The sequence below is a fragment of the Microtus pennsylvanicus genome, chromosome 4, assembly GCF_037038515.1.
Source record: "Microtus pennsylvanicus isolate mMicPen1 chromosome 4, mMicPen1.hap1, whole genome shotgun sequence".
NCBI lineage: Eukaryota > Metazoa > Chordata > Mammalia > Rodentia > Cricetidae > Microtus > Microtus pennsylvanicus.
In genome coordinates, this window is record NC_134582.1 from 116,410,898 (window position 1) to 116,425,783 (window position 14,886).

The window sequence follows — 14,886 nt, forward strand, 5'->3', positions numbered from 1 at the left end:
CCTTAATTCTACTTTTTTTTTTTTTTGGTAATAGAGTTTTATATTGTTTAGGTTAGCTAAGTTAACTCTTGCTAGACTTGTGTGTGAAAACTGTACGACCTTTGCACTGCTTCAGTTTTGGAACTTTGTGTCAGTCAGTAGTCTTGCCTTTAAAGGCTCTCTTGTCCTAAAGTGGGATTTCACACTTTTGGCTGCTAACTAGACTGTATCGAGAGCAGCTGATGAGTTCTCGTGGCATCCAGTGCAAATGTAAACTTGGTTTATTGGCTTATGTGACATGTGTGTGTCAGCCTCACTATTTAAGTGATGTCAGCTTGGCATGGTCCATGATTTGTTTACACCTCTGGAAAATTGTAATAGATTTTGAATCAGTGACTTTTGCATGTTTCCTGTGTTATGAATAGCTCTTGTCATGATTAAAATAACAAGAAGCATTGTCTTCTTTAACCCTTATGATGATGGAGTCAGTGATATACATAAGGAAAACATACCCAAGTCAGTAATGAAGGCACACACCTGTGATTCTAGCACCTGAGAGGCAGATCTCTGTGGGTTCCGGGCCAGCCTGGGCTACATAGGGAGTTCCTGGCCTGCTAGTAAGATGTCTTAAAGCAAAAAACAAGTAGCTCAAAAAAGTTAATAATATCTAGTAAATTAATTTTAAGAGTTTCTGTACTTTGCTTCCTTTAAGTTATGGTTAACATTCCTACAATTATTTCTTAAAGTGCGGAGTTAAGTACCCCAACAAGGGCAGATTCATTCCACTGTCTGTTTCATAAGTAGGTAAAAGTGTGCATTGGAAAGAGGAAGGCAATGGAGTGGAAAAGCTAGAACTGTGTTCTTCCTGCCCTTTTAACCATCCCAGCAACCGCTATTTGACCTATTATTGAAGAATAATTAAAATAAAAAATTAAATCATGAAGGATGGCAGTTTCTATTAATTAGCCAATATATATATATAAATCATTAATGTCCTTTACAGTATTTCCAAACAGCCATGAGAATAAAATATTTTGTTTTAAGCTTAGAAAAAGTTCTTTAATTAAAAATAAATTAGAATTATGAAGCTTATTTATATTAAAATTTTTGAGTTAGAAAATGAAATAGCTAATATATAATGTATTATGAACTGTCTATCAGAAATGAGATTCATTTTAATTTTAATTCAGCTAAGTTCACATACATGTCTTTGTGTATCTCAAACTTGGTAGTGTAGATGTTCTCTGAGCTTTATGTAAAATGAGTACTTCGTGATTGCAGTCCACATGATTGCTCCATCAGATGAGTCTGCAGGGAAGTGCACAGCTGCAGCGAGGACCTGAAAATGCTCCTACTTCACATTACTGTTTGGTCAGTGAAGACCATCAATTTCTTAATGAAACATAAATCCAGAAAGTTTAGATTTCTACAGAATTGACTACTCTGCCTTCGCCATGGCTCAGGATGTACGTTGGAGGACATAACGTTGTGAATAATAGTGACTACGCTCTTAGTGAGTGGATGGTGGCATTGAAATGTGGTTGATGTGGTCAGTTCTTATTGAGTGTTAGTTTAAGCCCCATTTGCTGGGATAATATTAGCATCTGAGAAAATGGGGGAGCCACTCAATTTTGGAAAGAATGAGGACATACATAAAAACAATTAATAGCTGAACCCAAATGTGGATGTCAGGCTCCCCACCGGAAGTAGTCTTGGTGTTGTTATAGTTTTCCTTTTGTTCATTTGGCTTCCACATCTCCAAAACAGGTTGAGTTAACCTTTACTCTGAAGTGTATTTTAGAAAAAATGAAGGGTAACATTTATAAAGAATGAATTCTAAGCTAAAAGCAAATGAGTCTTCCTGTCTGTACTTCACCTACCTGCCTTGGCTGTAGAGAGACCTCACTAATGAGACCTGTTGAAGAATGCCCATGCAACTCTGTGTTCTTTGATTGCTAGGACTAGCCACATCAAGAACGGAGCCTGCTTCCTTTGTTTCATATGGTAATCAGCCTCTTTCAGATAGTGTGACTAAACCTTTAGTTTCACATTTTCAATTTATTTTTCTAAATTTAACAGACCCTGCATATTTGGCGACCTGTCGGGACATGGGCATTTTGATTAGTTGTTATTTTCAGTTAAGCATCAGATACTGTGGATGAGAGAAAAGCACAGTGAGCTACACCACGCGAGACTGTGCACCCCGTCCCCGCAGTGTGTCAGCACCCCCTTTGTAATCTGTAAAATCAGGACAGAACACAGGTTTGTCTGCTTGAAATATTAAGTTGCTGTTGGTGTGGGGCACTCAGCTTACAAAAGACACTGTTCCTTAAATTGTAGTTTTAAATGAAAGATAATACTAGACTTGGGATTGGCTTTGGGCATAATTCACTTTGGAGGTGTTTGCTATCAGATCACCTTAAGGTATCTCTGACTATTGATACTATGTAGGAGAGAATCCAAGATTTAAAGAAGTAAATTTCTAGGTATTTTCTCTCTTGTTTTAACACATTAAATGTCTTAAATTGTTTATAATGCCTAACTTGTGATGGACTTTTAGTTTCAATTTTGTTGTTAGTTATTGAAGATATTGACAAAATGTCATACGAAATTATTTTGTATTTTTTGTAGGACTGGGAAACAGAAACTCATGACTGGTATTGTTTTGAATGCCATTTGCCTGGAGAGGTGTTGATATGTGACCTGTGTTTTCGTGTGTATCATTCCAAGTGTTTGTCTGATGAGTTCAGGCTTAGAGACAGCAGTAGTCACTGGCAGTGCCCAGTTTGCAGGGTGAGTACCTATGAGCTTTCATGTGCTGGTTAGAGGGTTGAAATTTATGAATATAGTGTCACCAAGATACCCCAGGTGGTCTTGCAAAGTGAATGATCCATCCTGGAGGGTGGGGGTTACGTGCTGGAATGACCGTGACAAATGAGCAACACTCATAAATGCACACACAGAACACACCCATCTCTTCTCTTCACATATTTTATACCTATTTCTAGATTATGTAACTGCTTTAAAGGATAGCTTTTCAAAACATGAACTGCTTGCCACACTGAGGTCCATTTAATAATGACGTTGTAATTCGTGGCAGAGTTGATGCTACTGAGAAGACACATGGGCAGAAGGCACAGTGTTGGGAGTGTTCTTGACGAGCTTCCCGTGTTTAGCCATGGAAGTTGCTTTTGTTTCTATCATCATGACTTAGTTTATTTTTTGCTTATATTTTATGTGGAAGGTGGAAGGATGGGGCATTTGCACATTAAGAATTCTAATTCCCTAAAGTCAAATGCATTGTGTGGTTGGTAAAATGCATATTTGCAAAATAATTTTCAGTCATTTTTCTCACTGAAGAATATGCATGCTGTGTGGTTGTAGTGCGTCTGTATATGAGTGATGTGTGCTGACAAAATACTACATTTTCCAGGGCACTGAAGGCAATGGTATGAATTTCTGTGGTTGTAAGCACTGTGGTTTTCTAATTTGTGTTACTCAGGAACTTAGCTGGAACCATCATCACATGTCCCACTTACCCATGAATACAGATTTTGAGTATGTCTTAAATAATACTTTAGTAATTTAAATGTTTAATTTCTCAAAATTTCATTTTACTATTTTCTCCTCTTCAACATCAGTCAAAGATTTCATCTGGGCACGATCAGCAAATGTCCAGCCCATCCTAATCTTCCATAGTAACGGAGTTGTTGGTTACCTTAGCCCACTTGATGCAGCATTTCCTTAGTAACTGAGATCTTGATTACCTGAACCCACTTCGCCTAGCGTTTCCTTACTAAATGAGGCCTTGAATTACTTGAGCCCACATCAGCTAGGTGTTGCTTTGTGACTGAAGGCTTGAATTAAATGAGCCTACTCTACCTAGTCCTCCCTTGGGAACTGAGGTCTTGATTACCTGAGCCTACTTAGCTTAAGAAGTAGACAGAAGACAATTAGGATAGCATTAGAAACCTGTTTCATGGTGAATTATTGGGAAATATGAGACACTATCAAAAAATCTGAGTATATCAGTGTTAAAGCTGAGGTTGTAGATTTCTTGTAGATCTTCACCAGCACATGATGGCCACACGGATTAGTACAGGCATGGCCTCAGGTCACTGCTCTGAGCAGGGGCCGGTGTCACTTGTGTTCTGTGTTCATGGATTTGGATCATGCCTCTTAAAAGCAAATCTCTCTCTTATATTCTAGAAAATAAAAACTTGCTCAGGAAGAGCTGGGCCTGGTGGCACAGGCCTCAAATCCCAGCTACTTGGAACTACTTGGGCTATGGAGTAAGCTCAGGGCCAAACTAGGAGAATCAGAGGGGCCCTATCTGCAAAAACAAGCAAACAAAAAATGAAGATAATTTTTATATATATTTCAGCAACAGATTACTGAGCAGTTTTCCAAGCATGTGTAAGCGCCCAGATTCAGTCCTTTGTATCCAGTCTCTAGAAGAGGGAAATTGAAAGCACCCAACAGTACACACAAGGAAGTGGAGACAGCACTCACACCTTCAAGGTTTTATAGTTAATGTGCAGTTCCTAGGTTCATAGGAAGGAATTTAAGTCAAAGCACTGGGAGTTGTGAGGCAGGGTGATCGCAGTGAGGGTTTTGTATCATTTATATTTATTTGTATTATTTGCATATGTATAATAGAAAAGCACTCCTGCTTTGAAGAAAATCGTCTGTATGAAGTTCTCTCTGTTTCTTCTCCACAGCTGCTCTGCTGTGTTCTAATTATTTTTTTTGTTCGTTTTTTTGCTTTATTTTTCAATATTTCATTGTCAGTTGACTCAAATGCATGGCCACTTCATCCCATCTTTTTCTTTTGTTTTTCCTCGTTCAGTTTGGATCTGTTTATGATACAAGGTACTTATGGAAATGATACTGTAAGTTATACAAAAACCTAAATTATGTATATATAGTATAGTCTGTGACCTAGACTTCAGCAAGACTCAGAAAGCCTGTGTTTGGGACTGAAAGTGGGGAATTTTACCTTCAGCTCTGAAGCCGCCCAAGAAATCATTTGTAAGTTAGGTCTGTTCTATTGTTTCAATAGTTATGGTCAGAAAAATGATAATTGCTACTGATTCTTTTCTAGTATGAAAAGAAATAATAACCTTAAAGTTGTAATGGAATTTTAAATGTGTATCAGGTAGAATTTTTGGTTAATTTAAGTTTTAAAACAAATTATAATAAAATCGTTCTTTAACAAATGAGTGTTTATACTGAAATATTCCTGGACTAAAAGAGTTTGGGGTTCACAGACTAAAACTCTAGAACTATGGTTCCAATTAGAATCAACTTTTCCAGTCTCTTTTTCCCTCCATGGGATGTTAGATAATTACATAGGATAATTGTTACACAAAGAATCTTGTAGAGAAGAACCTTATCTCCAGTCAGGCCAAAACAGCACACAGAAGCCAATCATTACTACAAAAATAAAGTGTGAAGCAAACATGTCCTAATAAGTGGTTGATCTCCGAAGACTTTCTTCGTTTTGAGACACTGCTGAGACCAGGCTGTCTCCCCCAGCTGTGCTCTCACAGGTCTGGAAGCTGAGAAGACAATGTGCGCCTTCTCAGTCAGAGCAGTTTTACCAGTTTTCATGCTTAACTTAGGAATTTTACATTGCCAAGAATGGTCCTTTAGAATGTCTGCTTTCTACACTTTGCAGAAACAGCCAGTTGTTTTTTAAAGAGTAGTCCATGAATGTCTGTCTAATTAGATTTTACTTTGAGAAAAATATCCTCACTGTCAAGTTTTATACTCTTGTTCCTGTGAGCTTATTAATTTATAAGGTATTTTAAATTCATTTTTTAAAACTTTGTTGTAAAGTATGCAAGTAAAATAAGAAAAGCAAATTCACGGAATTCCTTTTCTGTATGTAAATATTCTTCAGACTTCTTATGTTGTGCGTATGTGTTTGTGTGTGTAAATTGTGCGCACTATTGATACAGTCATCTTGTCTCCAGTCAGCTGTGTTCTAGACATCCTATTTGTACGTTTTACAGTAGAGAAAGCCACATGTCCCTCACCTGACCAGTTCTTACGAATGTGTATTCATGCGCCGCCCATCTTCCTTCCTACACTGACATTCCAAGCACTGTGTCTGAAATCGTGCCCAGTTTCAGCTTCTGAACACTGCACTCACTCTTTCTTCATGAAGCTGCTTTACATTTCATTTTCATGAAATGATCATAAATTTACCAAGCAAAACTTAAAAAAAAATCCTTTTTTTGATAACTCTATTTGAAGATTTTACTTACATAAAGGAAGTACCTTTAAAACACAATATAGTGCATGGTACTTTCCATAAAGCCTTTGTGTGTGTGTGTGTGTGTGTTGTGTATACATGATCCTGTCTGCTCACTTTTGGTAGGATGAGTTCACTGACTGCAATTCTTAAATCTGACAGTTATGAACATTAATATTATTTGCTAAAACAACAACTTACCCTTCAAAGAGTGTATGAGTGTACCATTTACATCACAGCCCATGGCAACAGTTTTCACTGACCATTTGGTTTTTGTCAGATGTCTTGTTTTCACTTCACTTTATTTTTATATATAGTTTCCAAATTACAAAGTCAGTTTCCTCTTTGGTATCATAGTTTCTCTTTCTCTCCCTCTCTCTCTTTCTCTCTCTCTGTGTGTGTCTGTCTGTCTGTGCCTGTGTCTGTCTGTCTGTGCACTCCATTCTTGTTAGTCTCTAAGCTTCTGGGGTAAGACTCACAGGACTGTTATAGTAATACCCTGAAATTGTTCTTGGACTAAGAGATCTGGGACTCATCAGACTTAAATTAGCAACTATGGTTACAATCAGTCAGCTTTCCAATCTACCTTTTCCTCTTAAAGTTTGAAGAAAGATTTAGGTAGTTAGATATACTAATAAGGAACTTTTGAACATTGTTTAATATATTGGCAAGGTGGTTTGTCATTAAAAACTCCACAACTGCCTGCTAGGGTGGCACCACACTGCCTTTTGGCATAGTGTTCCCTGTCAATCTGCCATGGTGGTAGTGGTCTCTGGTGCTGTCCAGTGTGAGCCTCCACCACCATGTGACTCTGACCACCAGAGCAGATAGTGTTGTTTTCAAACATTCACATTATGAACCCTGTACAGCCCCAAGAGAAGCATCTTCCAATGTGAAATGTCACCTTTCTCAAAGTGGCCTGGCTTCTGTCTCCCCACCAGAGCCTGTTATTTTAAGAGTTCTAAAGGAATGGTCTAAAGAATGGTCTACACAGACCTTCCTTCCCAATGTACAGATTCTGTAGCAAGTCCTGTTTGTGAGAGCAGTGACTTAATATCTGAGAGTGTGACATTTGCTCTCTTCTAACACCCCATAGAGCATCAGGAAATTAATGAGGGGAGCTGTACCATAAAGCAAGTAAAGTGTTTTTTGTTTTTTGTTTTTTTTTTCAGACAGTTGGTATGTTCCCGTGAGATGGAGACAGGGCTTCGGAGTGGCCTGTCTTCCCTCCTCCTTCAACATCATCATCCTCCTATGAGTGCATTTTGTGTTATCTTGTTTTTAGGGTGTGTTTTTTTTTTTTGACTTGGAGGAGTTGTAGATTCATGTTAGTGCCACAGTTTAAATTCATACACACAGTTTTCATCTGTGAACTATAACATGCCATTGGCAGCACTTAGGATAGCAAGTGTGTTCCATGTTTGCATAGTCAATGAATATCAGGAAGAGAGTAATTAGAAGTCATGGTAAGCTCCTTGTTCTTTCTGTATCCGGGCCTCAGACGGAATACTTCTCTGAGATTTTGCCCACAAGGAATAATATCAATGCCACTTGATTTCATCACATCATCTGACTCAACTCTGCATCTCTTTACATCTCATGTAGTGCTCATGCACACACATACTACTGATATACAAACTATTACTACTACTACTACTACACACACACACACCACAACACACCAGGCACATCAGACACCACATATATCACACAATACTTTTGAATGAAAGGATCCATTTAAGGAATGAAAGATAAGATTGTTACAGTATCTACTTTAAAATACCTGGAAAATAGTCATTCCTTCCAAGATATTTGCGTGGCATTTTTTTCTGTGAAAAATTTATGCTTGTGTATGAATTGCATGATTAATGAATGTAGCTCAGTAGTAAATTATGGAATCATAGGAAATACAGATAACAAAACGAAAAAGCTGAATATTGGAGAATATTATTATTTCATGTCTTGGGTCTGGGTTATAAAGTTCTCTTGAGTTTGTAGCATGTGACTCCCTTACCCTTGGCCTAAAAAGTCCACTGAGATCTGAGAAAGCTCCTTCCAAGGCCTCCAGCCTATGGGAATGGCTTTTAAAGTTTCCCTGCAACCACAGCTTCTTCTAAACATGCTCAGAAGGGACGGATTTTACCAAACAATCAAAAAACTTTAGAAGTGATCATATTAATGGGCTAGAGAGATGGCTCAGTGCTTCAGAGCATACTGTTCTTTCAGAGGACCATGTTCAATTCCCAGTACTCACCCAGGTAGATCATAGCCACTTGCAATTCCAGCTCCAGGGCACCTGGTGTCTTTGGCTTCCTCAGGCACCAGCCTTTTAATATTAACTTTTAAGACCTGTATTAACCCCCTCTTGCTTTTTCTGTCCCATATGGGTTGCAGTGTGCCCATCAGGCAGATGGAAGGCCCAAAGGGACATAGCTTGTCCACTATTAAAACTGGCCCCAGAGCGTCTATGTGGAGGAGTATTGGGGATCCTAGTGTGGGAGTAAGCCACAAGGCCGGCAGTGTTGAAGCACGTGAAAACTGTCTCACAGGAAGAGCTGTGAGTTGCATCTGTACCTCTTGCATGTGTTGGGGACACGGATAGTATAGTGTTTTCTGATTCCTGAAGAAAAATCATATGCAATTAATACTCACAGTGAAATGAGACCAAATGATAAATGAAAGTGGTTTATGTACAAATACCTTTTTGTGTATCTGCTTTGAAATAGCCACTCTTGTTCTTTGGTCAGTCCACTTTTATGAATATGGGCAGTTTATTAATATCTTCACCCCAAAGTAAATAAATACCTTTGCTTTCAAGTTCCATATTAATAAATGTAGAATGGAGATGTGACTTTTAAGTAAATTTTTAATGGTAAATAATCATAATACTGAAAATAATGAACATTGATCATATTTTTGTTTTTAAAGACACCTGCATCCTATAAATTTAATTAAAACAAGTAGGAAATTACTTTTAACATGGTTCTGCCTTAACCATTTACTGTCATCAGGTGACCTGGTTGCTTGGTATGGGCTTAGCTGTACAAAAAAGCAATAGGAACTCTGAAAAAGGAAGAAGTCCAACACAAAAACTGTAAAATCCTGCATATAGTTATCTAATCACTATAGAAGCTACCTAAGCCCACCCTGGTAAGAAAAGACGTCGCATGATTTATATATTGCATTTCCATGGCAAATGTAACAGTGTTAGAGTAAACAGCTTGGAAATGAGTGGTGGGCATTGTGTCATGTCTTGGGCAACAGGGTATTAGATTCTTGTGACTTCTCTTTCAAAGTCTTGTTAGCACTTAACTAGACTTTATTATAGTTTTTTTTAGATTATTTTTATTTAGTACATGTCGATGTTTTGCCTGCATGTATGTCTGTACACCACATGCATGCCTGGAACCCAAAGAGGTCAGATACCCTGAAACTGGATTTACAGATGGTTGTGAGCCATCAGGTGGGTCCTTGGAATCAAACCCAGGTTTGATTTCTGCAAAGATAAGAACTCTTAATAAGTAAAACCACTGAGCCCCATGAAGCTTATTCTAACGCTTAGGATCTAAAAAGGTAACTCTTAGGCTGATTCTTAGACAGATGGGTTAGATCTTAAGCAAAACTTACTTAGTGTTTGTAGTATTGAGGTACAGAAAGTACATAATTTCCTCTTGTCCACAGTATAAAATATGTGCTATGGGGTGGGATGGATGTGGAGCTATGCAGGCAGATGTCTCACTGTCTGGATGCCTTCTGTCTTAAAAACAGAACAGGTATAGTGCATGCCTTGGCTAGGACAGAAAAAGAGGGCTGGCAAGAGGGCTCAGTTGTCAAGCATCGGGACCTGCATTCCATTCCCAGGACTTAACATGGTGCAGGGAGAGAACTAACTTCCTTAAGTTACCCTTCGACCTCTGTATGTGTGTTAGTGCTGTGTTTGATAATTAGGCAGGATTGACCTCTTAAGACATGGGAGAGCCAAGTCAATGGAGTCTTACTCACTTTGAAGAGGGCTAAGGCCTGCCCGAGGAGAACAAGTATAATCTTCAAACCAGTGAAGGAGTAGAGAGAGAGAGAGAAAGAGGTGTGTGGGGGGTGTGATAGGTGGCACTCTGACTTGGCTGTTTGTTGTCTGTTGTGTGTTGAATGGGTCAGCAGCACTTGGACTTGGTCAAGGGCTGTCTGTTTAGTGATTCTGACGGTCATGTTTATGTTAAAAGTGAGTCCTCCATGGGTTGGAGTAGCTTTTCCTCAGACTACTCAAATTAGTGGGTGGCCTGATGGTCATGCACTGCAATACTGTGTCAACGCCTCAATAGGCAGTTCTTTCTGTTTCCTACAGGGGTCCCCAGAAGTCTTGCCCTGTGGATTTTTTTTTTTCCTTTTGGTTTTTGAGACACAAGTCTTTCTGTATAGTTCTGGCTGCCCTTCTGGAACTCTCTTTGTAGATTAGGCTTGCCTTGAACTCGCAAAGATCTGTGTCTGCCTCCCAAGTGCTGGGGTTAAAAGGCATGTGCCATCACACACAGCTTCTGTGGGTTTCTTAATATACCTGATAATGAAAGAAGGCCTGCAAGCCTCTTAGGTGTTTAAACATCGCAGTCTACATTTTATTCTCATACATACCTGGGAGAGGTTCTGTTTCCATGGAGAAGCCCTTCTTTTGTGGAGGGAGATTCCATCACGCTGTGGGTCCAGACACAGCTCTGAGCTCACAACCAGCAGGACTAAATGTATACAGCAAAAGGCTTGAGAGCAGCTTCAGTATCTAGAACAGAATCCTTGTTTGTCATCAGAAAAGAGGGCTGGGTTTCAAGTAAAAACCATGAACTCCTCAAACTGATCTGGTTTGTCTGTGAAATTCCTTTGGGTCAGCCCCATAGGACCAAGGACACTAAAGCTGCAGCTTTAGTAGCTAAAATATAACCAACCAAATTTTGATGTATACCATGAGAAGACAACACTTTCTTTTATGAGCAGCAGACCAAAACTGGGTAAGGACTGAAAAAACAGACTCGGGGGGGGGGGGGGACTGTGAATTAACCTTCAAAAGGAGCTGTTGAAGATTCACCACTTTACATTTAGTAGAGCAGAAAAAGGTGAAATTTCAACTGCTGTCCCAGTCTGTGCCTGTAGTTTTTTGTTTTTTTTTATTAATGTCCTTGGGCAATGGGTCACACTGAGAACAGCATATAGACTGTGAACACCTAAGTCTCATCCTTCAACCCGCTCAGTCAGAACCCCAGGAGTGGCTTATAGATAGACATTGGCAGTTTTCTTTTAAGGAAAGATTTTTGTTCGAAGGGCACACACAGGTCCCTGTGTGGCATCTGAGGACCATATGGGGCATGTTTCAGCATAGCTGGCTCTTGTCCCTTCCCATCCTCTGTCACAGGAGAGTTTACTTGTTCTAGAACTTCATATAAATGGATAATGACATTATTTCTAAAGCTTCTAGCTGGTTTTCATGTGATATAGACTACAATGGAATGTCTAAACCTGAGGAGATCTTCTCAGGCAAGGATAAGAGTTTCTTGGTGTAATGTATGAAGGTTATATTTGAAAGTAAGCCACTTAGCTGTTTGCTGTCACACCCTTCTGGGATAGTCACTTTTCTAGACTTATTAGAGCTGCACTTCTAATTGCACTTAAATACTCCAGGCATCTGAGTATTTAAAACCAATTTAAACAGTGTAAGAGCTAGTTGTCACCCTCTGTACTACTATGTATTCCAATAAAGCTCCAGACTCACTCTTTCCCCAGACAATGTTGTGTATGGTTACACAGATCAGTAGCCTTGGTCATACAGATAAAGCCAGAAAGAACTGAACTCAGATTCTGTTTAAGCTAGGTGATGATGGGAGCGAGTTGGAGAATGAGTTCCCTGAACCTCAGTGTGATTTCCATGCTGTTCCAAAGTGTTTTAAAGACAGAAGAATCTAGTGGAGATATTTTAGCTGTATTGATATTTCAGTTCCATCTGACTTTTGCACATAGGTAGACATTGGATTCTTTTCTTTTGTGCAGCACTGGCATCAAAAGAGCTTAGGTTCAAGCCAACAAAGTGAAACATACCATTAGTTTATGTTTAGAGCATAGTTGAAAGAGCCAAGGCCACTGTCGCCAGTCAGGTGGCTGCAGACAATCCAACTGGGCTTGAGGAACTCAAAGGAAGGTTCAGAGAGGACAGGCATTTGATTGGTTCAGTGTTTAGTGAATGTGTTTTAGTACTACATGAAGGGTTGATTGTGTATTTCCTTGAAATGAGTTACCGACTTACAGACTGTAACCTGGTCAAATAGCATTTCAAGACTTCTGTCTGCTATCTGTTGTATTGTACATGACTGTATGGTCATTTCTCATTTGAGTTCAGCAGTGCTAATGATGTGTCCACAGTGCGTAGAATAGACCTGACAGGGTACCTGGATAGGAGCATGTGTTTCCATGTTCCCTTCTTTTTAACGAGTAGACTTGTTTTCCTGCATGCTGGGAGAGAAGCACTTGTCTCACCCTCCTCACCCCCGTATCTGTTTGTGTTAGATGATGGCACAGGCCATAGGGCTGAGAGGGGAAACATGGAGTGTGCCTTCACTTTGCCAAAGAGTCCAGGTGAGAAATGCAAATGGAAGGCAAGCTAGGTCTTAAATGGTAAATGTTGAGCAAAGGATGACACAGGCCTATAATACCAGCACTCAGCCAGATGAGTTCACTGCCAGGCTAATATATAGCAAGTTCCAGCCAACCTTGCCTATATAATGAGACCCTATTTCAAGAAATGAAAGAATTATCTGAGATTGTTTCTAGATAGTAAACTGTCAACTTTTTACTAGATATTTCAATATGCATAGGTAATGAATCTGAAAATGTTTTGCTCTCCATGCTTAGGCTATTAAAATGACTTTCTCTGTGTGAATAACTTCCTGTGTGTTTCTAATAGAAATGATATCAACTGAAAATCATGTGACTGAAAAGTTGTGACAGCCCCATCCATCTCTCTGCAGTGTGACATAACAATGCCATCTTTGGCCTAGCATGTGCCTCCGTTCTGACAGAGGGACATTTGTCCTAGTTTCCCGAATGTCTACAAGTGACATGAAATGTGAAATCCAGTCTTCTTGAGAGATGAATCAAATAATCTAATCAGTAATAATTTTCATTTCCACTAATCTGGCATATTGCATGAAAAGCAGATAGGTTAGTGTACCCTCCATGTACAGGTTAAAGTTTTAACAAAACGTGATATATTGAAATTGTCTGTTTGGTACTATCAATTTAGAGTGTTTCTTAAAAGACTTTAACCACTGGTCTTTAGTAAACGTAGAGATTCTCTGTTACATATGTTATGTCCCCCTTTCAGAAAATGCTTTGAAGTTTTGAAATATCAAAAGAGATAAAATTTTCATTTTTTAGGCAATATGTCAAGTACTACATATTTCCCAATTTCCTCCTGAGAGAAATATTACTTATGTTTTGCAAATATCATAGACTTTATCTAACAAAGTATTTGCTCTAGTCCATTTTACTTTTCTGCCTTTTAAATATGGACACATGAATGATAGACTTGTTTGGCCTCTTCTTTCTTCCCCAGAGCATTAAGAAGAAGCATTCAAACAAGCAGGAGATGGGCACCTACCTGAGGTTCATTGTCTCCCGCATGAAGGAGAGGGTGAGTGCTGCTGGGTCCCCAACATCTTGCCAGGCTTGCTTTCTCTCCCACTGTGTTCCTCAGGTTCTGTGGGCATATTTGGTCTTAAGGTCTCAGTCTGCTGTACAGACTGGACTTGAATTTGTGAACCTCTTGCCTCAGCCTCCTGAGTGCTGGGATTATAGTCCTGTACTACCAAATTTGGTTGCTGTTTTATTCATTTTCTAGAACAAATGTTTTTGTATTGGACTGGACTTTGTCTTTTGTTTTGTTTGATACAAGCATTGAATTGACTACATTCAATTAAGACACAATGTAAAAGTTAATTTATCAAATGAACGTTTGCATTGGCTATTGCTATTTAAAATGAAGTGGCATTTCTCAAATAGCTGTTCTGCAAACCTTGAAAAGTGCACATTACATTAGCTATACATTCTCCATTAATTATGATGGACGTTTTGTAAGATTATAAAATACGTTGAGCTTCAGGAATTGATGTTTTACATGTCCCTTTATGTATTTAACAACCCTTTAGGCTATAGACCTTAATAAAAAGGGAAAGGACAGTAAGCATCCGATGTACCGGAGGCTGGTCCATTCAGCTGTTGATGTCCCTACCATACAAGAGGTAACTTGGCTCCTTTTATTTCCACTTCCATGTGTCTAGCAAGTTAGAGGGGAAGTAGCATGCACAGTGGTGGTGGCTGTGGTGTGACGGTATGTTGTGCATTCGTGCCTTTAACTGTCACACAGTCTAATGCAAATTTTAAAATACCCGACTTTTAACCACTTACAGCTAGAATCTTGATATTTGTTGATTACAGGAAGTGGGACAGCTTGACATTTTGTATGTAAAGTACTGATTTCTAACATGAGTTTCTATTTTAGCAGTGTGCTTGGGAGTTTTAGGTAAAACTTAGGGTGTAGACTAGATTTAGTGTTTTGGGAAACCATAAAAAGGACAAAATTAGGGTTAAATCTAAAAGAAGTAATTCTATTATAT

The 14,886-nt window shown here is 39.0% G+C and overlaps 1 protein-coding gene across 20 annotated transcripts in view; it reads left to right on the top strand.

The window, feature by feature from the left end:
• Positions 1 to 14,886, top strand: part of Zmynd11 (zinc finger MYND-type containing 11) — an 89,741-nt gene that overhangs the window by 62,038 nt on the left and 12,817 nt on the right. For 11 of the 20 annotated variants that reach the window (XM_075970232.1, XM_075970241.1, XM_075970231.1 and 8 more), the window contains exons 4-6: positions 2,611 to 2,772; positions 13,827 to 13,904; positions 14,419 to 14,511. In XM_075970232.1, coding sequence (XP_075826347.1) covers positions 2,611 to 2,772; positions 13,827 to 13,904; positions 14,419 to 14,511 — 333 coding nt within the window. The remainder of the gene's footprint in view (positions 1 to 2,610; positions 2,773 to 13,826; positions 13,905 to 14,418; positions 14,512 to 14,886) is intronic. The other 9 variants (XM_075970237.1, XM_075970247.1, XM_075970238.1 and 6 more) reach the window with 1 other exon arrangement.